Source organism: Rhinatrema bivittatum, chromosome 9 (genome assembly GCF_901001135.1).
Source record: "Rhinatrema bivittatum chromosome 9, aRhiBiv1.1, whole genome shotgun sequence".
Lineage (NCBI taxonomy): Eukaryota > Metazoa > Chordata > Amphibia > Gymnophiona > Rhinatrematidae > Rhinatrema > Rhinatrema bivittatum.
In genome coordinates, this window is record NC_042623.1 from 25504416 (window position 1) to 25530201 (window position 25786).

At 43.9% G+C, this 25786-nt stretch overlaps 1 protein-coding gene across 6 annotated transcripts in view; it reads right to left on the bottom strand.

Annotated features, from left to right (window-relative positions):
* The window catches only part of STRIP2 (striatin interacting protein 2), a 216229-nt gene that overhangs the window by 30028 nt on the left and 160415 nt on the right, over positions 1-25786 (bottom strand). For 5 of the 6 annotated variants that reach the window (XM_029615797.1, XM_029615799.1, XM_029615803.1 and 2 more), the window contains 3 exons: positions 19078-19207; positions 18555-18655; positions 9313-9379 (listed from right to left, as the gene is read on the bottom strand). In XM_029615797.1, coding sequence (XP_029471657.1) covers positions 9313-9379; positions 18555-18655; positions 19078-19207 — 298 coding nt within the window. The remainder of the gene's footprint in view (positions 1-9312; positions 9380-18554; positions 18656-19077; positions 19208-25786) is intronic. The other variant, XM_029615800.1, reaches the window with a different exon arrangement.

Sequence of the window (25786 nt, forward strand, 5' to 3'; positions counted from 1 at the left end):
TTCATGAGAAGCAATGTCACTTTGGATTAGATAAGAACTAATGAATCATGGATGGAAACTAAGAACACAAATACAGCCAATGCAACATTGTTAATTTTCATGTAACTTATGAACAAGGAAGAGGTAAATGCGCAATTTTTAATAAACAATTTCGGAAGAGGTATGACACAGCAACAAACATTTGTTGGGCAAAAGGCATTAAAATAAATGATATTTTAAATTAGAAATTCTCTTCAATTTCCAGAAACAAATGGAATAAAAAAATGAAACCACAGAGATGGATAAAAATACAGGTCAAAAGCTGGTGTTTTAGAATCATACAAACTTTGAAAGAAATTCTATAGGGAACGGAATAGTGTTTACTAAACCATTAGAAGGGTTGTTTGCTAGGTAGGATACAAAGAGTAGTGAGAAATGCACAGGTTCAGAGGGATTGGGTTGGAAGTGAAGTGTTACAGTACTCTGTTTTCAATGACTTGCATAAAGAGGTGAAAGAGAAAATGGCACCAAAAGTCAATGACAAAGTGTGCATATGGTGAAGTTGCAAATTCCTTAAGTCTCTAACATTCCAACATTTTCTTAAATGATCTCCTTGAATTTGTTCACATTTTATTGCAGTTTTCCTTGCTTTGAAAAGGTGCTATACTATGGGTACAGGATCAGGCTCCAGGTCTTCTGTCATACTAAATATGAACAAACAAGGAAGCCGAAGAGCTCAACTGTAAGGACACAAATTGCTCTCTGGAATCTCTATGAATAAAATTTCTGTGTGTCATAAGGATGAGGATGCAGGAACAGACAAGTGCCAACAGAAATTAGACAGGCTTACAAATATGGAAACACAATATTAATGGGAGATTTTTAATTATCCCATTGATTGAACGAATGTCTCATCAGGGTATTCATGGAAGTTAAGTTCCTAGATGCCATAAATGACTGTATATCATGGAGTAGTTGGTCCTAGAACCAAAGAGAATGGGTGCGACTTTGGATCTGGTTCTCAGTGGTGTGCATGATTTGGTGTGCATGATTTGGTGTAAGGGTAATTGTGGTAGAGCTGCACCTGCAGTCCTTCAGTATAGCAAATGTTGCTTACCTGATGTAACAGGTGTTCTCACAGGACAGCAGGATGTTAGTCCTCACAAATGGGTGACATCGAGGATGGAGCCCACCATGGAAAAACTTCTGTCAAAGTTTAACAGAACTTTGACTGGCCCCTACTGGGCATGCCCAGCACGGCACTGACCCTGCAGCCAGCAGGGGTCTCCCTTCAGTCTGATTTTCAAAGCTACAGGCAGTGCCGAAAAAGTAAAAATAAAACGAACCCAACACCGCAGGGTGGCGGGCGGGTTTCGTGAGGACTAACATCCTGCTGTCCTGTGAGAACACCTGTTACATCAGGTAAGCAACATTTGCTTTCTCACAGGACAAGCAGGATGGTTGTCCTCACAAATGGGTGAGTACCGAGCTGAGGATGTCCTGACTTGCACCAAATGCACCCAACGGCGTGCAACAGGCACAACAACTGGGGTGGAATTTGGGAAAGGGCATCCGCACCCTACTGGGAAGGTGGAAGGGTGTTGGTACATCATGTTGGAAAAAGGTTACGCAAGACAGATTGGCCGAAGATGGAGTCCTGTCTTCCAGCTTTGTCCAAACAATAGTGGGCTGCAAAGGTATGGAGAGAACTCCAGGTTGCAGCTTTACAGATGTCAGGAAGCGGCACTGATCGAAGGTGTGCTACTGAAGTCGCCATGGCCCTCACAGAGTGTGCTTTAACTCGGTCTTGGAAAGGAATGCCAGCTTGCTGATAGCAAAAGGAAATGCAGTCCGCCAACCAGGAGGAAAGAGCCTGCTTACCCACAGGTTGTCCTAACTTGTTAGGATGGAAAGAGACGAATAATTGAGTGCTCTTTGTTACGGCTATGGCTGCTGTGCAACCGCCTCACCACCAGGGGTCCCTCTAGTGCTGGCTCTCCTGGCAGGCCCAGTCCATCTCCCCTGTCCACTCTATGTTCTGGGTGTGCCCTTATAACCCTGCCTGACAGTTGCCTCTGTGCTTCGGCATCGAGCTCGCCTGGGCTCCCTGCTCTAGCCTTCCTTCCTTGCTTGCTGTGCGTTTGATCCCTGGACCTTGCCTTGCCTTGCGCGGCCTTCGGGCCTTATCCCTTGCCTTGCCTTGCGCGGCCTTCGGGCCTCATTCCTTGCCTTGCCTTGCGCGGCCTTCGGGCCTCATTCCTTGCCTTGCCTTGGGCGGCCTTCGGGCCTTCTGCCTTGCCCTGCTTACTGTGTGTGGCCTACGGGCCTTCTGACCTGCCTTGCCCTGCTTACTGTGTGTGGCCTACGGGCCTTCTGACCTGCCTTGCCCTGCTTACTGTGTGTGGCCTACGGGCCTTCTGTGTGTGTGTGGCCTACGGGCCTTCTGACCTGCCTTGCCCTGCTTACTGTGTGTGGCCTACGGGCCTTCTGTGTGTGTGTGGCCTACGGGCCTTCTGACCTGCCTTGCCCTGCTTACTGTGTGTGGCCTACGGGCCTTCTGTGTGTGTGTGGCCTACGGGCCTTCTGTGCGTGTGTGGCCTACGGGCCTTCTGTGTGTGTGTGGCCGCTTACTGTGTGTGGCCTACGGGCCTTCTGTGTGTGTGTGGCCGCTTACTGTGTGTGGCCTACGGGCCTTCTGTGTGTGTGTGGCCTACGGGTCTTCTGTGTGTGTGTGGCCTACGGGCCTTCTGTGTGTGTGTGGCCTACGGGCCTTCTGACCTGCCTTGCTCTGCCGCCTGCCCTGACCCAGCCTGAACCCAGACACTGCTATTTGCTGCCTGCCCTGACCCAGCCTGGACCCCGACACTGCTACTTGCCGCCTGCCCTGACCCAGCCTGGACCCAGACACTGCTACTTGCCGCCTGCCTTGACCCAGCCTGGACCCAGACACCGTTTCTAGCCATTCCTGTCTCTCTCCACCTGGAGCCACCCTTCTGGGTGGTGTTCACTACCCCTGAACACAGCCTAAGCGTAACACTCTTTCTGTGAGAAACTGTACGGTCTAGATAGAATGCTAGAGCCCGTTTACAGTCTAGGGTATGCAGAGTCTGTTCTCCGGAGTTGGAGTGGGGCCTGGGAAAAAAGATAGGTAGTATGATGGATTGATTGATATGAAACTCCGAAACTACCTTAGGTAAAAATTTAGGGTGAGTGCGGAGTACCGCCCTGTCTTGCAGGAGTTTAGTGTAAGGCGGATAGGTGACTAAGGCCTGTAATTCACTAACCCTGCGAGCTGAAGTGATAGCCAAAAGGAATAACACTTTCCATGTGAGATATTTTAGGTCACAGGAGTGAAGAGGTTCAAAAGGTGGCTTGATAAGGCGACCCAGAACCAGATTAAGGTCCCAAGATGGGGCCGGCGGACGTAAGGGTGGCTTTAAATGGAGCAAGCCTTTGAGGAAGCGTGTTACCAGGGGTTGTACTGAGATAGGACGACCCTCAATACCTTTATGGAAGGCGGCTACTGCACTGACATGCATTCTGATGGAAGAGGTTTTAAGACCTGATTCTGATAGATGCCATAAATAGTCCAAGAACTTAGAGATTGGACAGGAAAGGGGATCAAGGGACTGAGAAGTGCACCATGATGTGTACCTTTTCCATTTATATGAATAGGATCTTCTGGTGGAGGGCTTTCGTGAAGCTATCAGGACACGAGAAACCGAATCCGAAAGGTGAAAAGGCTGAAGGACTAACCTTTCAACATCCATGCCGTCAGGGACAAGGCTTGGAGGTTGGGATGGAGGAGGCATCCGTCGTTTTGAGTGAGCAGATGCGGATCCGTTCCCAGAGGGATGTGCGTGCGGATGGAGAGATCCTGGAGTATGGGAAACCACACTTGGCGTGGCCAGTGGGGTGCTATCAGGATCATGGTTCCTCCGTCCTGGCGAAGCTTCACGAGAGTCCTTGACAGAAGAGGAAGTGGAGGGAATGCATAGAGCAGACCTGTCGTCCACTTGAGGGAGAAGGCATCCCTCGGCCGAGAGTGCTGGCTCCGAATGAGAGAGCAGTAATCGTCCACTTTGTGGTTCTGAGGGGACGCAAAGAGGTCTATGCGGGGAGAACCCCACTTGTGAAACAGAGAGGTCGCTACCAGAGGATTGAGTGACCACTCGTGTGGTTGGAAGACACGGCTTAGCTGGTCTGCCAATACATTGTCTACTCCCGGCAGGTAGGTGGCCCTGAGGTACATGGAGTGGGAGAGGACTTCTGCCCAAATCTGCGCAGCTTCCTGACACAGAAGGAAGGAGCCTGTGCCTCCCTGCTTGTTTATGTACCACATGGCCACCTGGTTGTCTGTCTGGATTAAGATTATCTGATTCGATAGATGATCTTGGAAAGTTCTGAGCGCGTAGCGGATTGCTCGTAGTTCCAAGAAATTTATCTGGTGTTCGGCTTCCTCTGGTGACCAGAACCCTTGAGTTTGGAAATCGTCCACATGGGCCCCCCAACCGATGTGGGAAGCGTCGGTGGTTAGGATTACTTGTGGATCTGGTAGGAGAAAAGGTAAGCCCTGAAGGAGGTTGACTTGATTTGTCCACCAGGCTAAAGACAGGCGTAGCGCTTGTGTAACTGTGACTATGGAGGACAGAGGCTGAAAAGCTTGAATCCATTGGTGTCGCAGAGTCCATTGTGTTACTCTCATGGCTAGTCGGGTCATGGGAGTGACTTGAACCGAGGATGCCATGTGACCTAGGAGAACGAGGAATTGGCGAGCCGTGGCAGTGTTTTGAGACTGAAGCTGGCGAGCTAGGGATATCAGGGTTTGAACCCTTTGATAAGGAAGGTAAGCCTTTGCTTGTAAGGTGTCCAAGTCTGCCCCAATGAAAGATAAGGTTTGAGATGGGACTAAGCAAGATTTCTCGTAATTGACAAGAAACCCTAAGGAAAGGAGTGCTTGAATTGTCAATTTTAGGGAAGATTGAGCAATCTGTTGGGTGGAGGCCCTGATTAGCCAATCGTCCAGGTAGGGGTAGACGTGGACACCTTCCTTCCTGAGGAATGCTGCTACCACGACGAGGCATTTGGTAAAGACCCGTGGTGCAGATGCCAGGCCGAAAGGTAGTACTCGATATTGGTAATGGTTTCGGCCTACTAGAAAACGCAGGTACTTGCGATGTGATTGTGCAATCGCAATGTGGGTATAAGCGTCCTTGAGGTCTAGAGAGCATAGCCAATCCCCTCTTTGCAGCAGAGGGAGAAGCGAGCCCAGGGTTACCATCTTGAACTTTTCTTTTTGAAGGTACTTGTTGAGGGCTCGGAGGTCTAAGATGGGACGAAGCCCCCCTGATTTCTTTGGTATGAGGAAGTACCTGGAGTAGAATCCCCTTCCTTGCTGAGAGGGAGGGACGGGTTCTATAGCGTTTGATTGCAGAAGAAGTAATACTTCTTGTTGTAAGTGATCCAAGTGGCTGTTCAGGCTCCATGCCTGTAGAGGCGGGGAGTCTGGAGGAAGAGTAGTGAAGTTGAGGTGGTAACCCTGTGCTATAATTGCTAGTACCCACTGGTCTGAGGTGATCTGTAGCCAGTGGTCTAAAAAGTGGCACAGTCGACCTCCCACAGGGATGGCTGGAAGAGGGGTTTGGCACGTGCTCTCTACAGGGAAGTCAAAGGCCCGCCGCAGGCCCAGGGGGTGGGGCTACTGTAGGTCTTTGCTTCCGAGGTTGACGTGGCTGAGCTCTGTTGGAAGACCGTGCAGGTCGAGGCTTAGCCGATGGAGGGTAATACCGACGTGGCCTAAAGAACGACTTTTTAGAGTCTTTCTTGGAGGGTTGTTTGGAGGTCATCTCAGAAGGAGTGGATGAGAGTTGTTTCAACGTCTCATGGTGATCTTTTAACTCGGCTACTATTTGTTGAATTTGGTCACCAAACAAGTTGTCCCCTAGGCAGGGCAAATCAGATAGCCGGTCCTGGACCTCTGGGCGAAGGTCTGATGATTTTAGCCAAGCCCAACGTCTGGCTGAGATGGCTGTGGCTGAAACTTTTGTGGAAGCATCGAAGATGTCATACGCAGTCCTAATTTCATGCTTCCCAGCCTCAAACCCTTTGTTGAGGAGGGCTTGAAGCTGTGGTTGATATTGGTCAGGCAAGGTGTCTGCATATTCCTGCATTTGTTTTAGGATGGCTCTGTTATATTGAGTCATATATAGCTGATACGAAGCTATGCGTGAAATTAACATAGCTCCGTGATACACTTTCCTTCCTACACTATCCAGGAATTTGTTATCCTTGGTAGGCGGAGTTGAAGAGTGCGGCTTTAGGCGCTTGGCTTTCTTTTGAGCTGACTCAACTACAACAGAGCGATGATCCAGTTGAGGCTTCTGAAAACCCGGTGCTGACTGGACAAGATATGTGGAGTCAGCTTTCTTATTAACTGGGGAAACTGATGAAGGAGACTCCCAGTTTTTCTTTAGAAGATCCAGAAACACCTGGTGAATAGGGATGGAAGCGATGATTTTGGGAGCATCCAGAAATTGGAGTAGTTCCATCATCTGGTGCCGGTCATCTGTTTCTGATTGTAGCTGAAAGGGGACTATCTCTGACATCTCCTTCACAAAATTAATGAACGAGAGATCCTCAGGAGGAGAACGCTTTCTACTCTCTGTAGGGGATGGTGGTGAAGGTAAATCCGTGTCAGAAGAGGTATCATCACCCCAGGTATCATAGGGATCATGCGGGGCTTGAAGCCCTGAAGGTCCTGGTTGAGGGTCCTGGATAGTAAGAGGAACCACCGAGGGTATCGAGTATAATCTCGATGGCACCGGTGCAGAAGGTGGAACTGTAAATGGCATCGAGGGCATCGGTGCTGTCGATGGAATCGGTGCCGGTCTTGGACGCGGTGGAGCCGAAGGATATATCGGTGGCGAGGAATGAGAAGGCACCGGATAAGACCACCCCTGAAGGGGGAATTAAGAACGGTGCTTCCCCTCCCGATGATAATCCAGTCGGAGACGGTGATGTTGTCGGTGCCACTGGAATCACCGATGGAAGGGCCGTTAGAAGCGCTTCCATGCGGTGTAGTAGAGGTGCCAGTGTTCCCACTAGTGGCTCGATGGTCTGTTCCGCACTCGGTGGCGAAGTCAGTGCCGGAGTCGGTGCCGGAGTCGGTGCCGGAGCCGGTGCCGGAGGATGTTGGAACTTCAGCATCGCCTTTTCGATGGCCTCCTGGACCAGCCGGTCCAGTTCTGCCCGGAGACCAGGGGTAACAAGACCCGGCTCGACGGGAGAGGGAGGCTGAGGCTGAGCCGGAGGGACCACCGTAACCGGTGGGATCATGGCTCCCACACCCCGAGGGGGTGAGGGTTTCCTCGGTGCCTGCGAATGAAACGTGGACGGTGCCAGGTCTGATCGAGGCTTTTTAGTCGGTGGCTCGGTCCGAACAGAGGTCGATGTTCCTGGATCCTCGACGGGCCGAGACTTGTGCCGTCGATGGCGATGTTTCTCTGGTCGATCACCTCGTCCATCCGGGGAAGGGACTGGAGTTGACGGCCGGGAAGTCATCGATGGTGGACGGTCACCGGAGGGTTGACGATGATGGTGCAACTTCGACGGTGCCGGTTCCGATGACGTCGATGCTATCGATGGCGTTGGGGTGCGAGCATGGAAGAGGAGCCCCATCTTCTCCATCCTGGCTTTGCGACCTTTGGGTGTCATTAAGGCACATTTGGTGCAAGTCAGGACATCATGCTCGCTGCCTAAACACAAAACACAGACCCTATGGGGGTCTGTGATGGACATAGTCCGGGTGCAATCCGGACATCGACGAAACCCCGTCGCCATGGCCTTAGGCCAAATATTTAGTCGCGGGATTGGTGACTGTCGAAAGACCTCAAGGGCCAAACTCGACGTAAGTCAGCCAAAAACGGCAAAAAACTTACCGGAGTTCCGCGAGATGAAAAATTAGTCGAAGGGAGACCCCTGAGGGGCAAATTTTTCTTCAGAATAAGAATTTCCGAATTCCTGTCAGGAACGTGGATAGGAGCTCCTTTCACCGCGTGGCAACTGCTGCGCGGAAAAAAGAAGACTGAAGGGAGACCCCTGCTGGCTGCAGGGTCAGTGCCGTGCTGGGCATGCCCAGTAGGGGCCAGTCAAAGTTCTGTTAAACTTTGACAGAAGTTTTTCCGTGGTGGGCTCCATCCTCGATGTCACCCATTTGTGAGGACAGCCATCCTGCTTGTCCTGTGAGAATACTATGTACCCAAGCTAAGACAGCAGTACCATCAATAAATTTAAGCAAACAATATCCCCTAAATGAGAAGGGGGAATAGAAAACAACTTACCGCCTGTAGACAGTAATAAAAACTTTGTCTGCAGGTTTCTGATCACTCAAAGAAGACAACAAGGACAGATTGAGCAGACTCTCCTATTCACCCTACCCCAATGGGCAGGACTCTCACTAATCTGTGATACTATAGGAACGAAAATTAGCAGGTAAGAACCAATTTTCCTTTCCCTGTATGTACTCAGATCAGTCCAGACTCCTGGGATATACCAAAGCTTCCCTAACCAGGGTGGGACTGCTCTTTGTAAAATGCACGCAGTGTTTGCAAACCCCGGCCACATGCATAACCCCCAATCTTATGCAAGCAGCCCTTTTAAAATCGGGCCTTAAATGAATTCTTTTCTCCAGTCTTTACTGTGCAGGATATTAGGAACATACTTAAACCAGAACCATTATTTTCAGCTATTGTTTATCCCTGGGAGTGAAGAACAAGGAATGGATCTACTTTCTAACTTCTGCTGAGTACTTGTGATCTGGATTGGACACTGTTGGATACAGGGTGCTCAATTTAATGGAACCTGGTCAGCTTTTAACTTCCTAAACCTAAGATGTTAAAAATCCTTCCCCCCCCCCCCCCCAACTTCATCTGGCTAAAATTTGTCCACAGAAAATCACTGTGTGCACAGATTTAGACAGACAAAAAAAAGGGGTCAGGTCAGGGAGTTTCAGGGGTATGGTTTTCAAATTTAGTCAATTAGCACGATATTTGACACACCAACTACATTTGTCTTTTTAAATATGGCTGCACAAATAATTGCCCTAAATCTAACTGCACAAGTTTTGTATTCAGCTGCAACTTTAGCAGAATAGAAGACAGCTGACTATCCAGAAAAAAGTTAACAGGTTAAAATTAACTGGCTAACTTCACTGCTCAGTAGCTCTTAAAAATCTAATCCTGTTTAGCTGCCATACTTGTCATCACTAGGAACTGTTAATGAAAGAACAAAACTAAATCAGGCACTACAGCATATGTTTAGTTTCCTTTTCCTTACCAGGGTTTCGGCAGTGAGCTCTAGCAACTCATGGACTGAGCAGTATGGATAATCCAGAATAGAGATACTACAGAAGACATGGAGACAGGCAATATTAATTACAATTAAGTGACTGGTTCATATCCTAGAGAGAGGCTGTACAGTGATTCAATGAACCAGAATCAGTTTCAGACATAACCATATTCCCAACAAGGGATGAGCAAAGGGAAAAAATTAAAACAAAGATACCTTCCAATAGTTCATCTGATTTTAAGTGTAAATTTAACATAAGCAGGCCATCAAAATATCCCAGTCCACATGCATTAGGCACACACAATGTCAGACTCTACTCTACAGACATCAGGCTCAATACAAAGTTTCAGCTACTACACTCATTGTCAGTCTAGAATTGTAGACATAGAATTGTAAAACAGAGGTGAAAAAAGGAAAAATGTGTGGAGGGTGACAAGGAAAAAGCACTAAAAGAAGTTGAATTAGCACAAGTTTGAAATCTGTGAGTAGTAGTGCCAGTCATCAAGACTTCAACAGGGTTGTTTCAAACTTGTGCTAATTCAACCCCCTTTTGTCTCTATTACCATGTGTCCAATATAGCAAGTGTGCTTACCATAAACTGTGTTTTCTGTAGATAGCAGGATAAATTAGCCATGGTGTGGGTAATGTTATCCAGCAGCACCGAATAAACATTTCTCCTAGCTAGTAGAGCTTTTGGCTCTACTGAGCATATGTGGGAGTTCCCAGGTGGATGTTGCCTCTTGAGCCTCCTCAGTCAATATCAGAGCTAAATCTAGCTAGGTAGCAGACTCTAGAGAGGAGGCAGGTATTTAGCATGGTTAATTAATTCTGCTACGGAAATCATTTACGGTAAGCAAACTTGCTTTTTCTGTCAATAAGCAGGCTGAATTAGCTATGACAGTCCCAAGCTGAGGGCTTCAGTGGAGCATTTACTGTATAAGCAACCCAGACTCCACTGTGGAGAACAGACTACCGAGAGAACAGGTTACGCAAAACTGCCAGTCCAAATGTCCTATCAATCCTTGAGAGATTGTTCAGACAGTAATGGGATGTAAAGCTGTGAACTGATGACCAGATTGCAGTTTTACAGATGTCTTTGAAAGGCACGTCTTGTAGATGAGCAGCAGAAGAGACCATAACTCTAATTTGAGCTTTGACAGAGTCTGATTTGTAAGCTTGCTAACATGTAGCAGTGTTGAATGCGATTTGCTATCCAGTTAGACAATGTGGGGTACATATTATTCAGTCGCTGAGCAACTAGATCAGTTAGCCGGATAGACCTATCTGGCTAACTTAACCTGGATATTCAGCGATGTGGCCATGTTGCACTGCTGAATTTACCTAGCTACCTTAAACGTTAGCCAGGTAGGTACATCCAGCTAACTTTAGACCTGCCTGCAGCGTGGCCAGAGTTATCTGCTAACTCTACTCTACCCTGGAATGCCTAACGCCCAGCCCAGGAACATCCCCAACATATCCGGCTAAATTCTAGCTGGATAAAGAGTTATCAAGCTAGAATATAGCCGGATAAGTCGCCAAATATTGTGGCTAAGTCATTTAGATGGGTAACTTTTCAGTTATCCGTCTAAATGGCTTTTGAATATCTACCCCTGTATGTTTGGCAATTGGTACATCAAGTTTGTTCGGGTTGTAAGACACACAGAGCTGTGAAGCTTGGCGAGGCAGCCAAGTTCTCTTTTTATAGTAAGCCAAGTTTTTCTTGCAATCTAAGATATGAAGGCTTTTTCTCTTTCATGTGCATATGGTCTCAGAAAGAAGGTAGATAATATGATGAACTGATTGATGCAGAAAGCCAAGCCAACCTTTAGAAGAAACTTTAGGTATATGTAGAGGACCACCCTATTGTGATAGAATTTCATATATGATGGATATTAAATGAAAGCTTGGAGTTGCTGACTCTTCTGGACAATGTCACTGCCACAAGGAACACCACTATCCATGTCAAACCTTTGAGAGAAGCCAACTCTAATGGTTCAAAAGGTGTCTTTATCAGCTGAAAGAGGACATCATTCAGGTCCCATAGCACTGGAGGCTTCTGTAACAGCGGTTTGACATGCTACAATCCTTTCATGAATCTCAATACCAACAGGTTGATCATTAAGAAGTACATGATACGCTGCTATGGCGCTGAAATGTACTCTTACAGAAGATGTAGTGAAGCCTGATTCGGAAAGGAAGAGCAAATGCTTTAGTAAATGTTTGGGTTCACAAGAAAATAGGTCCCAGGCATGTTGATACCATGTGGAATATCTCTTCTATTTATGGCAATAAGCTCTTCTTTTTGATGGCTTGCTGGTTGACACTAATATGTCTTCTATGTCTCTGGGAAGAGAGAGATTTCGGATCACTGAATAAACATCCAAGTTGTCAGGTTGAGAGCTGGAAGGTTTGGAATAAAGAGGCTGAGTTAACAAGGCAGGGTCTATCCTCAGATGGATTGCTGGAAAGCCGCACAAGATGTGTGTGCTAAATCTGTTTGGGATATGCTGGCGTTTTGAGGATCAGCCAAACCTGATCTTGTAAAACTTTCTGCACTGTTCTGGAAATCAACGGTATCAGTGGAAAAGTTTACATGAGATCGGTGTTCCAGTTGAGCAGGAAAGCATCCTGGGTTAGTCTCATGGGGTTGGGTAGAATTGAGCAAAAGCTTTCAAGTTTCTGTTTTGTTCCATAAATTGATTGTTATAGAGACTGTCAATTATTGTAGACACCTCTCATGTGGACTGAAAACTTTGCTGAGGTGATCAGTTATATTGGAGATTCCTGGAAGATAAGTGGCTTGTAAGAGTAATTCTTACAAGCCCACTGCCATTCAACATCTCCTGGCAGAGAGGCCATGACCCTGTGCTGCCCTGTTTGTTGACTAAGAATATGGCGGTCTAGTTGTTGGTCTGGATAAGAATGCTTCTCTCTCAAAAAATATGCACAAAAGTTACTAGATCGTATCTGGTTGCTCTCAGTTCCAGAAGGTATTTGAAAGAAACTTTGTGAGAGTCCAAATGTCTTAGGTTCGAAAGGATCCTGTATGCGCACCGCCTCAATTGCCAAGGTTATTTGATGTGGGAGAGTAATGGAGCTCCCTGTTGAAGTATGCCAGGTATCAACCACTAGCATAATTTTTGTCCCATATCTTTGGACAACCTTACTATTATTGACAAAGGTTGAATCAGTTGGTCCCTTTGAGAGTGCAGACCCCACTGTAAGTGGCAGATGTGGAAGTAGGTTAGTGAAACTACATAAATGCCTGCCACCATATGACCTACAACAACAAGAAGTGCTCTAGCCATCAAGTTTCATGAGGATAGTAGTTTGTGAATGAGCAATCTCATAGTGCTCGCTTATTCTGATGGTAGAAAGGCTCTCTCTTGTAGTTAATCTATTCATGTTCAAATGAATTTTATTCGTTGGGTCGGTACTAGGTTTGACTTCTTGAAATTTACCAGGAAACCTAATATCTAAAGAAGTTGAACTGTCTTTTGTAGTGAGATTAGTATAGTCTCTTTTAGCGGGCCGTGATGAGCCAGTCATCCAGGCAGGGGATCACTTGGATTCCATGATGTCACAGGTGTGCTGCTACCACTGTGAGGCATTTGGTGAAGACTCTCAGAGCTGCTAACAGGCCATAATGAAATACCTTGTATTGGTAATGGCAGGAATCCTCCTGGAGGCAAAGGTGATGCAAATGGGATGGATGTATGGGTATATGAGCATACACTTCCTTCAGGTCAAGGGCGCATAACCATTCCTCTTCCTGAATGTAAAGAAGCATGGTGTTGAAGAAATTCATTTTGAATTTCTCTCAGAGAAGATTTTTTTTAAGTTTCTCAGATCTATAATGTGTTTCAATTCCCCCAGATTTTGGGATTGAGAAAGTACCGGGAGTAAAAACTCTGTCCACACTGGAGTATAGGGACAGAGAAGGGGGACTAAAATGATAAAGGGGATGGAATGATTCCTCTATGAGGAAAAGCTAAAGAGGTTAGAACTCTTCAGCTTGGAGAAGAGATGGCTGAGGGGAGATATGACAGAGATCTATAAAAAAAAAAAAAAAGAGTGGAATGGAACTAGTAAACATTAATCAATTGTTTACTCTTTTGAAAAGTACAAAGATCAGGAGATACACAATGAAGTTTCTATACATTTAAAACTAATAAGAGAAAATATTTTTTACTCAATGCATAATTAAGCTCTGGAATTCATTGCCAGAGGATGTGGTAAAAGTTATTAGTGTTTAGACAAGTTCCTGGGAGGAAAAGTCCATAAACCATTATTTAAGGTGGAGTTGCAGAAATCCACTGTTTATCCCTGGGATAAGCAACATGGAATCTATCTACCCTTTGGGATCTTGCTAGGTACTTGTGACCTGGATTGGCCACTGATGGAAACGGGATACTGGGCTTGATGGACCTTTGGTCTGACCCAGTATGGCAATCTTATGTTATGTTCATATTTTCTATTGCTCTCTGCTGAAGAAATGAGTCCACTTTCAATCAGAGTAACATCAAGTGAGCCTAATCTGGCTTGGAGATCGAACAACGGGGAAGAGATGCTGGAAGAAATGCAAATGGCACCCAAACTCCATGATTTTGAGGACCCAGATGTCCTCTGTTATCTGGCATCTCTCCCATAGAAGGACTGGATTCTGGTCCCACTAGATGAGTGGATGTTGAATCTTCGAGGATCAAAAACTTGGCCCAGGCTTTGGCTGAGCCTATTGTGTAATCTTAGGTCAATGGCACTCATATTGTTGGAAGCGTTGTTGCTGGGCTGGAAGGAGTGGGAGCTGTTACCTTTGAAAAGGTCAGATAGGACGCTCTTGAAAGTATGGTCTCTTATATGAATAGAAGGAGCATCTCGAAGAAGATGGCTGCTCAGATCCCATTGAGAGAGATTGGACCACCACAGTTTGTTCTTTTTTTTGGGCTACTGTTTCTCTGAGGTTTCCCTAAGGCACAGCATATCTGCTAATTTCTCATATATATTGTTGCATATACTACCAACTCTGAACCAGGCGATTCATTGAGCTCCATTTGAGGTGAGGCACATAGTAACATAGTAATGATGTAGTACAGTTTTGAAGGACTGTGTTGTAAGCACTCTTCCGCATCTAAAAGTAACTGAGGGTAGTAATTTCCTTTGACAGCCTATGGTAGGGAAGGCTTTAGTTTCTGTATACAGTCATGCAAATACTGCACCACTTAAAATTGGTGAACAGAGATGTGAGCTGTTGGCATTGCACTCTGAAAGATTTTCTTCCCAAAATTATCCAGTAGTATGCGATCTTTTCCTGAGGGTGAATTTGAATAAATTCTTGTTTTCTTTGCCTTCTTCAGGGCCAATTCTACAACCAGAAATTGATGAGGTAATTGAACTATTCCAAACCTGGGAGACTTCTGAACTCTAAATTTAAGGTCTAACTTTCTTGCTGTAGGTATGCAGGATATAGGGTTTGTCTACATTCTCATCTGCAACTGATTCAGAATGTCATGAACTAGTAAAGTCGCTGGTTCTGATGGTCTCTCCAGATTCTGAAGAAGGCCAAAGACTTCCCATCTAGGGGTCTTTATCCTTGGAAACACTCACTCTGAGTGCTTTTTCCATTTTTTCAACAAACTTTGAATAAGCTAGGTCTTCAGAGAAGAGGTATGTTCTGGAAATTCTGGAAGCCAGTCAGAAGGGATTTCTGTTGAACTGTCCTTGGAAGCCAATGGAGTAGGGATACTGAACCAGGACCTCAATAATGAAGACAGCGAAGCGGGGGGTTCCTTGATTGTCTCCAAGGGGATAATTCCTGGTCTGCAGGGTTCTGATGATGTTCTTATTTTGACTGGAGAAACTGAGACTCAGTGCTAAGGTATTGCTGTAGCGATATTAGAAAGGAGAGGATGGAAGGTTCCTTCTGTTTCCTTAGTCAGAGGTCAAGAAATTGTTCATTGACTCTTATCTAGTCAAGTGAAGGTCATGCCCTTTGACCTGGTGTGGGTAGTGGCACATCTTCTGAAACAAGAATGGGTTTCTGTTCCTGAACAGGAAGTTTATTGGAGATGAGTGGTACTAGAGAACATATGGAGTCTGGCATTTCTAAGTGGTAGCCCCGTGCCATAAATCTGGAGGGAGAAAATCTTCTCATAATAGGGAAGGGGCATAACTAACATATCCCCTTTGACCCTGTTGGTGACACATCAGCATAAAACTGTGTTTACAGTTCCACTGCTAATCATGATCTGAGGCTCGAATTGATGATTGAAATGGTGGTTTAGGCTTATGCATTGATGAGACTGGTTGTTTTGAAATTTTAGAGGAGGTATGTTTTGATTGTGCTGAGCCATTTGGTTTGGTCATTGAAGCCAGTGCTAAATGGTAGCATGTTGGTGCTGAATGTATTAACTGCATCAGTGTTGCTTGAATCAACAGAACTCTGACACCATGCGACAGTGCATCAGCTATTTTAATGCACCTTGCACTGTGGAAAGCATTGCACAGTGCAGTAGAGACATTGATGCATTGAGTGGTACTGATGTAGTGTGTATCAAGGATTGAACTTCATGTACTAGTTTGCTGATACACTATACTTGGATTTGTGTTTCTTCACCACTGATAGATCCAGTGGGTCCATCAAGTGATGTTGCTGCTTCTTCTTCTATGCAGTACAGTTAGCAATACTCAACTCCAGGACTTCGGAGTGGTGTGCCAGCAAGGGAGTTTTTGAGAAGTTCCTGCTCAATTCATGTCCCAATGAAGCTGCACTGGGGGAGGAGGACTAACTGTGGCTTCTGATAGACTTATGCAATTTCTCCATTCTGCGCACCCTGTGTGCAGGGTCATCTGTTCATAGGTATAACAGTTTGCCTGGTCGTGATAGACTGAAGAAATGGTAATATAGTTCATGAGGGACATTATCTTACTACAGAGACAGCTCTTAAATCCAGTCACGGAGGGTTTGGTGTTTTTTGCTGGACATTTTGAAGAGACAGAAAAATGAGGAAGTCTTCACTCATTCCTATACCTTTTTTGTTTTAGAGCTGAAAAATGCTGTTTTGGGTGCTCCAGGAGCAGTGAGGCAACTAAATAGTAAATAAATGTAGAAAATAATGAAAAATAAAGATGTGGACAAAATTATTTGGAGAGACTGAATACACATTTGTGCTGTATTTGGGCAAAAAAACGACTGAGAAGGCTCACGAGGCAATGGCTGCATGGGTACTTCCGCACATGCTCAGTACAGCCAAAAGCTCTACTAGCTAGGAGAGACAACTCCATTTGGTACCACCAGATGACATCACCCACGTCATGGCTGATTTAGCCTGCTTATCTACAGAAACATGTGCATGCACTTCAAAAGAAAAAAGCACAAATTCTAAATAATTTTGTTTGATGCCTGCCAAAGAAGGTGCTAGAGAAGGACAACATGTAGAAGGTAAAAGCATGTATGATAGATGGGTAGATATCACTTCATTTAGAGAAAAGGTTTAAATGAATTAGCTAATTGAAAGTGGAAAGAAAATGAGGCTGGATGACTACATCCTAGGACAGTTTCCCAACTAGTGTGCCGGGGGAAATCTCAGGTATATAGCAAAAGTTTGGCCACTAGCAGATGGGTCAGGTCACAGCTACCATTACCAGCTGCAAAGTCTTGCTCTTTCTTCTACCTTCATCCCATGTGCCTTCTCTGGAAGGAGTCAACAAGCAGTTCTCTTTACCTGCTGCTGTGCCGCCACCTCTGCTGAATTCCTTCTGAACTTGGAAACACGCAATATCCTGTAATCTTATGAGGCTTGTTGGCCCAGCACAATTCCAACTTCAGAGGGAAGTTGGCCGAGGCAGTGGCAGCAGGTGTTAAAAAGCTCTGCTTGCTGAATTCCTCTTACCAGCTGGAGGCCATTCATGGGGTAATGGGGGGGGGGGGGAGGAAGTAATGCCAGGAAGCAAAGGGGGGGGGGAGGGAAAGGTGCTGAAGCCATGGGGATTTGAGAGAAGTGAAAATGATGCTGATGCAGGGGCCTGGGAAGGGAAGGGGTGATGCCAGGTGGGGGAGGAAACAGAAGCAGTGGTGTAGCCATGGGTCGGCCTGGTGCTGCCAGGTGTGGAAGAGGAGGAGGCCCAGGAGGCTGTGTTTGTGCGCGTGGGCATGTGTGTGTAGAAGTAGGAACATGCACGTGAGAGAGGACATATGAGAGTGGGAGCCTGAGTGAGAGAAAGTGTATGGGAATTGGAGCCTGTGTGTATGTCAGAGAGAACATGCAAGAGTGGGAGCCTGTGTGACAGAGCACATGTGAGAAAATATCTGTATATGAAGGAGGAAGGAAATAAGACAAGTGGAGAGAGAAGAAACAAAGAATAAAAGTGACCCTGAAAAAAGAATGAGGAAAAATCAGGCAAGGGTAACAAAGAGACTGGGACCAACCGACTAAAAAAAAAAAAAAAAAAAGATTAAACAATAAAGGTAAAAACAAAAAAAAATTATTTTGACATTCAGTGCTTGGAATATGCCATCTTTGGGAATGTGCATTTCTTATACATTTGTATTTTGCTTTTTCTTCGGTATTCCAGTGTTCACAGAGCCTGCTTTCTCAGGCTTTCCATTTCAGTTTTGTCTGCGTGTTTGTTTCTAATTTGTAGTCCCTTATTCTATATTAGGTAAGGTCTCTGTGTTGCGCAAATGTGATAGAGGTACAGTATTTGGCTAGTGTGTAGTTTCTCTTTAGGAATTTGTAACAGTCTGGCTTGTTCTGTCACCTCTGTACAAGTCATTGGTGAAACCTCATCTAGAGTATTATATCCAACTGTAGAGGACATATCTCCAAAAGTATATAGATAAAGGCAGTTGAGAGAGAGGGTGTCAAAATAGTTCAATCTGCCCTATGAGCCTTATGAAATAAACTCGAGGACCTAAATACATATGCCCTAGACCAGAAGAGAGAAAGAAGGAATATGATGGAGAGGTTCAAATACTTCAAAGTTATATATAAAGCACCAAGAAGCATGTTTCAGTAGAAAAGGTCATATTCTATGTTACACTCAGTATCAGGATCTACACACATTATCAGGTACTACATTTGTCAGGCTGAACACTCAACAACAAACTAATACACAACAACAGGCTCTAGGCACCTCGGTCTCTTCTTTCAATATCAGGTTTTATACAAAATAGCATTAGGCTCTACACTCATTATTAAGTTCCATACTGAACATCAGGTTTGACACAATACCTGTTCCTTGCACAGATGTAGGACATGATATTCTGGTTGAAGAATTTCAAGATCAAGGGTATGCAGTTTGCAAACACCAAATGCTGAGAGACATATTCAAACTAGAAGAGAAAACAAAATAAGACAAATTTCCAAGTGAAGGACTGGTAGACTTTGGACAAGAGGTCTAGATGCTACATGTCCAGTAATTAACTTTTACAAATGGTTTGAATCAGGATATACTGTTCCCACAGATATTCCTGATGATGATAACAGGTACAAGCTACCTGTTAGGGTAGAAAATGGCAAGGCTCTCTGTTTGCATGTGCTCAATTGTAAGTTGTTCATTTAAATTTATTGTAATTTGCCTCGACACAAACTTTGGGAAAGGTGGAATATCAAACGTTATAAATAATACTATAATTTTGCGCATTGTGTAATTTATTTCTGTCTCCTGCCTCATGTATGTACATGATGACACTGTCAAGATTGATGATAACAAATGAAGAAGAGCAGTGTGAAAATGAACACAAGCGCCCCTCACCTGGTATATGTGGTTGAGCTTGAAATGCTTGAGCAACAGGAGCAGCAGAGCTGAAATGCTCTTCACTATGATTTCCTTGTGTCTGTTAACATCAATGCCCAGTTTCATGCTCTGTAGGACGGTGATGCTGCTTTCCAGAGAGAGGCAGACAAATGATACTCATAAAGTAGTTCCTGTGCACAAGGAGCCCCACCCTGCTGCACTCAAAAGCAATGGATCCTAGTGACCCCCCAACCAGTGATTGTTGGAAATTTGCCCCGTGCTGTCTTTCTTCTGTGGGTAGTAGGAGAGGAGAGGCCCATGTAAAGCTTCCAACATTATGGGCAACTACAACCCTTCAAATCAGGAAGGGATAACATCATTTACTTAATGTACTTGCATTTTATTTTTGTTCTGTCCTCGTTTTATTGCCCTTTATTTTCTACATATCTTGTTCTAAAAATTTATGCTCCATTTCCACCATTTGTTTTTAGATTTGGAACAAGTCTTTCATCTTCTGTGAACTCAAATTTAGTGGCCTATTTACTAAAGGATTCTTCCATTTTGTGCCTATGGGAAAAGTGCTTAGTAAATCAGGCCCTAAGCCTTCTGGAGCAAGTACTTTCTAATCATATTATAGAAAGAGGTATGCTATAGTGGCTATGAGTTAGGATAACTCTTGGGATGTGTATCTGAAAGTTGCATACTAGAGGTATTTAAAACACATCAGCATTATACAAAATAAACCAATTATTACAGGTTCAGATACACAGAAAATGTATTATCAGTTACAGCAGAGCATCCAAGAATATGTTGGGGTGGGAGCTAGAAAACCAGGATTGGTTTGTAAATATTTGACAATGCCGATGGATTATATTGACCTTTTCAAATGAAAATATTAGTTTTCAAGAAAATCAGGATTAAACTAAAGTCTCATGGAGGAGAATTTTCAATACATTTTATCCAAGTTAATTAGCTGTCTGAAAAATGCTCTCCTTCAAAGTGGCTACAATATGCATATTGTTTCTCAATGCATGTTTACATTGAGCTGTATTGAGAGGGGGCATTTTGGTCAGGGAGAGAAACAGCATGTGTGGATTGCATTTTCAACTGTATGCACATTATTTTGCATAAAAAAATTACCGCAAAAAAAAAAAAAAAGGCAGGTACAGATGTAAAGTGCTCGCAGCAAATTTCAAAGAAAAAAAAAGCTTGCATTTATTTTTGCTTTGAAAATTGGTGCAAAGTTCATGGGTTAAAAAGGACTTGTTCAAAGTCAGAAGTGGGATTGTAAAACAGGTGAAAAAAGGAAGAATGTGTGGAAGTGACAAGGAAAATGCACTAAAAGGAGTTAAATTACCACATTTGAAACATGTCAGCTGTAGCACCAAGGCTGAAGTCTTAACGATTGGCGCTACTGCTTACAAGTTTCAAACTTGTGCTGATTCAACCCCTTTTATGTCAGTTACCGTGTGTCCAATATATGCCCATGCACTTCAAAGGAAAACGCACAAACACTAAAGATTTAAGGGGTTGGAGAAGGACACCACGGAAAAGGCAAGAGTACACATGTTAGAGGGATAGCTAGCACTCCATTTTCAGAAAATGTTTAAATGGTTCTGTCCCATGACTTTGTCCCAATTCGGATACTTTGAAATTGCCTCCATGACGACACAGGGACAGGCTATCAGTATGTTTTTTTTCCCCATTTGTTAGCATAGCATAGCATAGCAACATGAACAATTCTTATTTATTTTTATTTATTTATTTAGTATTTTTCTATACCGACCTTCATGGTTAAATACCATATCAGATCGGTTTACATCGAACAGGGATAAAGAACTGTAACAGACGGAACAACTTTTTTTTTATAATCAGAAGGAAACAAAAGTTACATTTAACAAGGACTGTAAACTTGGAAGCTTGGACAGCTGGAAGAAAAGGCCCGAGGAGGGCAATAACTTAAGAACAAGAGAGTCATAATGGAATCCGGGCTAGTGCTAGTTAGATTATTAGAGGAGGTACTAATGTATATGAAATACTTAGAGGAGGAGCGAGGTTCCATAGCTCGTGAACAGGTTAATCATCTAATGTGTATCCGAAGGATCCGGGAAGGCTTGGCGGAACAGCCAAGTCTTAAGTTTTTTCTTAAATGTTAGGAGGCTAGGTTCCAGCCTGAGATCTGCGGGGAGATTGTTCCAGATGGCTGGGCCTGCTATCGAGAAAGCTCGGTCCCTGGTCGAGAAGAGGCGCGTGGCTTTGGTTGGAGGGGCTTGTAGCGCTCCTTTGTAGATTTCTCTAATCGGTCTGTTGGAGGTATGAAGTTTGAAAGGGATTTCAAGGTCGAGATGAAGGTGGTTATGGATGGACTTGTGTATCAAGGTGAGTGATTTGTGTAGGACTCTGTGGTTGACTGGTAACCAGTGTAGGTTTCAGAGGATGGGAGTAATATGTTCTCTCCTTATATTTCTCCTTATATATCTCCTTATATCTGTCTTATATTGCACATGGCACCTGAGGCAGGATCCATCACCTCCTAACCATCAGAAATCCTGCTGTTCCCACCCTAGCTACATGACTTCTGAACTTTCCCTTCTGTACCCATGCTAGTGACACAATCTCTTCTCCTGGGGTACTTATGGCATTTTCCTAATGTACAATCAAAATGAGTTTACACATTGTATACTTTCAAAAGAAGAGAAAATTATTTTTATTCCTACATATGAAAAAACAATATTTTGGAGCAATACAAACCTCCCCCTACCTTCAAACTCTAAACTCCAAATCTTAACTCTAGATAATGAAACCTTTTTTTTTTTTTTTTTAGAAATTTCCAAGACCACAAAAGAAATAGCAATTTGCTTGGCATTCACAACCAATGCTGATCAAATTCTCTTCAAGATCCATTGCTGAACCAAAATGACATAGGAATTAAATTTATTTTTCACTTTTTTGAAACTTGATGTGTGAGCTTATCTATACTTTAATGGACCTTGGGATGTACTACGAAGCAATGTCCTGGAGCATCTGTACCCTTCAGTACTGACAGATTAGATTTAACCTACCCTATGTACGGAAAGGCAGTTTCTGTATGTCATGCTTCTTCCCATAAAATGGGTGTTTGACAGTGCCATTAGTCAAACAGTGCCAGTTATTTACAGGGGAACTATCCCAATAAAAAGGTCTCTCACACACATATACAACCACACAAACACTCACACAAATACACGCTCCTACAGTATATCCCTCTTAATCCATCCATGTAGTATACCCGGAAGTGTTTAAACAATGAAATGCTGCCTGTCATTTTTAATGATCATGTTGTCTAGTTCTATATAAAATGCAGTTTTCTTAACTTGCACGGCATGTCCCTACTGTATTATAAAGAATAGGGCAGAAAAACAAATTTTTAAATTATTATCAGCAAAATTTACTTTTGGTATGGCAACTCCACTATTTCAATGAGAATAACATCAGATTCAAGCAGGGGGACCATAATTGGGATTATGATATGAAATTCAAGAGAGAAGACTCAGGAACAATGCCAGCAAATATTTATACAGAGAAAGGGTGTTCCTTGTGTTGCAGATCTTGGTGTCATCCACAAAAAGACAAAATTTACCCTCCAATCCCTCTGCAATATCACTCACAAAAATTACTGAATAGAACCAGCCTTGAGGCACTCCACTTATCACAGTTCTCTTTTCAAAGTAGGTTCTATTTACCACTACTCATTGGCATTCATTCCACCACATGGTTGCAACTCCCAGGTTTCTCATTTTATTCATGAGCTTCCTGTGCAGTACCATATCAAAAACCTTACTGAAATTCAAACAAACTACATCAAGTGTTCTTCCTTGATCTAATTTTCTACTCGCCCAACCAAAAAATAGATTAATTTAACAAGATCTTCCTCTGGTAAAAACCATGTTGCCTCAGACCCTGTAACCCATTGGATTGTAAATAGTTCGCTATCCATTCCTTAAGCAAAGTCTCCATTAAATTTTCCCATTACCAAGGTTAGGCTAACTGGTCTGTAATTTTCATTCACCTACCTGCTACCACTTTTGTGAAACAGGACCATAACTGCCCTGCTCCAATCTAGAGGCACAACTCCAGTCTCCTAGAATCTAGTGAATAGGTTCTTCATTGGACCCACTAGCACTTTTCTGAGCTCCCTAAGTATCCTGGGATATCTCATCTGGTCCCATGGCTTTGTCCATTTTCAGTTTTGCTAGTTCCACTCAAACACTCTTCTGTAAATCCATACTCTTGTCAACCAGCAAAGGTCCTTCTCCATGGTCTTCTATAGTGAAGAAGGAACTGAAGTATGTGTTTAATATTTCTGCTATTTTCTCATCTTTCTCCATAGTTTGCTCCTTGTGTCCTTTCTATTCATGAGGACCACAGGAAGTTTCTACACTACATGGTAGCAGATGACCACTATCAATACTGTGTCCTCCCATTTGGTCTGACAGTAGTTCTGAAGGTATTCACAAAATGTCTTGCGGATGTAGCAACCCAGGTAAGAAAGAGCAAGATATTGATTTTTCCTTATTTAGATCCTTAGCTCATATTGAACAATACCTTTGATGAGGCTGAGACTTCCACATACTTTACAACGCAAACTCTACAATCGGTAGGATTCATTATCAAATTTCCAAAGCCCAACTTAATCCTGATGCAGCAGTTGGAGTTTATAAGTACATCCTTGAATATTATAGCAGGAAAGGCTTTCCTATCTCAAAGAATGGAAGTCTTAATACATATAATTCACCATCTCTCTAATTAAACTGTCACGGATGAGAGCTCTTGGGCTGTAGCATGGTTGAAGCAGTCTAGTAGGCAAACCTACTAGGCCCATGCCAACAGCTGGCGGACACAACCTTACAGGGACAGGAGCTGAGACTTCACCTATACCAGTCCCATTCCCTGCAGATTGAGCCCTTGAGTTCCAGGGGCTAGCAGGGCATAGGTGAGTATGCCAAAAGGAGTGGATGGGCAAAGTCAGAATATGGCCAGAAGACAAGGCTGGCAGCAAGTAGGCAGGGTCTGGGTCCAGGCAGGAAGAAGTCCAAAGAAGTAATTTGGTGTTCATAGCAGAGGTCAGAACCAGCTGGTAGGATTTGTGCAAAGGCAAATCTTTGAACACTTATGCTCATCTGCAGACATTAAAAAAAAGGGGCAATCTCCAAAGTTTATAGCTTACTAAATAAAGATCTAACATCACCCCCGCGCATATTAAGGCCAGGGAAAGAGATACTGGTGATATTGCTTTCTCTCAAACTAGTAAGAGCTCCATTTCAGCAGCGTTGCTTGAAAATTTATTTATTTTTTTTTTTATTTAAGGTTTTTATATACCGGCAATCATGAGCACATATCTTGCTGGTTTACATGAAACGGGAGTGCATTAAATACATCAACTAGAACTGTGGTGATCGAAGGAGCAGTTACAAATAACAAGGGTAGCAGAACTGGATATAATGGATATAAAGTCTTGCTACAATGGATATAAAGTCTTGCTACAATGGTATATGGATATAAAATGGATATAAAGTCTTGCTACAATGGTATATGACACCAACAAAACTACACAAGGCTTTTCCAAATTTTGGGGACCAGTGCAGGAGGGTTTGTGGTATGGTGGGATCATTTTATCACTGATGGTGGAATTTTGGATCAGAATATATAAAATCATTCAGGATATCTTAGGCTGAAAATTTATTCCACACAATAAACATGCTTTGTTAAACATTCCAATCTCACATTGTGATCAATATGCTCAGTTTTTCATACAACAGTTAATATTGGCAGCTCGATATGAGATAGCATACCACTTGAAATCTGTGTTTTGCCCTCCAATAACAGCTGTTTCCAAATTATTGGATCGAATATACAGCTTGGGAAAATGTTCTGCTTATAAAAGGAATACGATAAATAGATTTGAAAAGATATGGGGTACAGTGGACAATTTCTCTACAAAACTTGATCTAGCTTTGAGTTAGGTTATTTAGTGCAGTGGCTTATTATTGGGGTTTCTGGCATGGAAACTGATATTTGATTGTTTATATTTGGGTTATTTTATTTGCATTTCTACTTTCTGTAAATTCCTTCTTTCATCTAATGTTGAGGTAGATTTTTTTAAAATATACACGCGCGCGAAGCCTTTAAGAAGTGGCAGGACACACACACCTGGGGAGCCTGTAGGAGTGGAATGGTAGCGTCCTGCCTGCTTCGTTTTTGGGGTAAGTGTGGCCAGTTGCAGGATCATCCTGTGGTTAGCCAAATATTACAGTACCCGCCCCCTTCAAAGCCCCCTCCCCCAGGCCTCTGGGCTTAGGCTTCTGAGGAAAGCATTGATGGAATTCCTTTGGCAAGTTGGGGGGGGGGGGAGGCTTGGATATTGGCCGCAGGCTCCCATGTGTTTTCTTCAGGGCCAAACCCCTTCCATGAGATAAGATAGTGGAGTTTATTCCAAATCCGCTTGGAGTTAAGAATCTCCTGGACTTCAAACTTGGTGTCCCCTTTCTGAGGTTACCTCAATTGGTTTAGGAGGAGATCATGGGCCTTCCCTGACTCGTTACTACCAGGGACTCCTCCAAGGTTTACCTAGTGATGCCTTTAAATGTGTGGTGGAGAGATGGAATCGGGATGGGGTGTTCCAGGTACTCATCGGGGTTTTTAAGGCTTGTATGAAAACTCTGACTCATATTACGAGTAATATGTACTA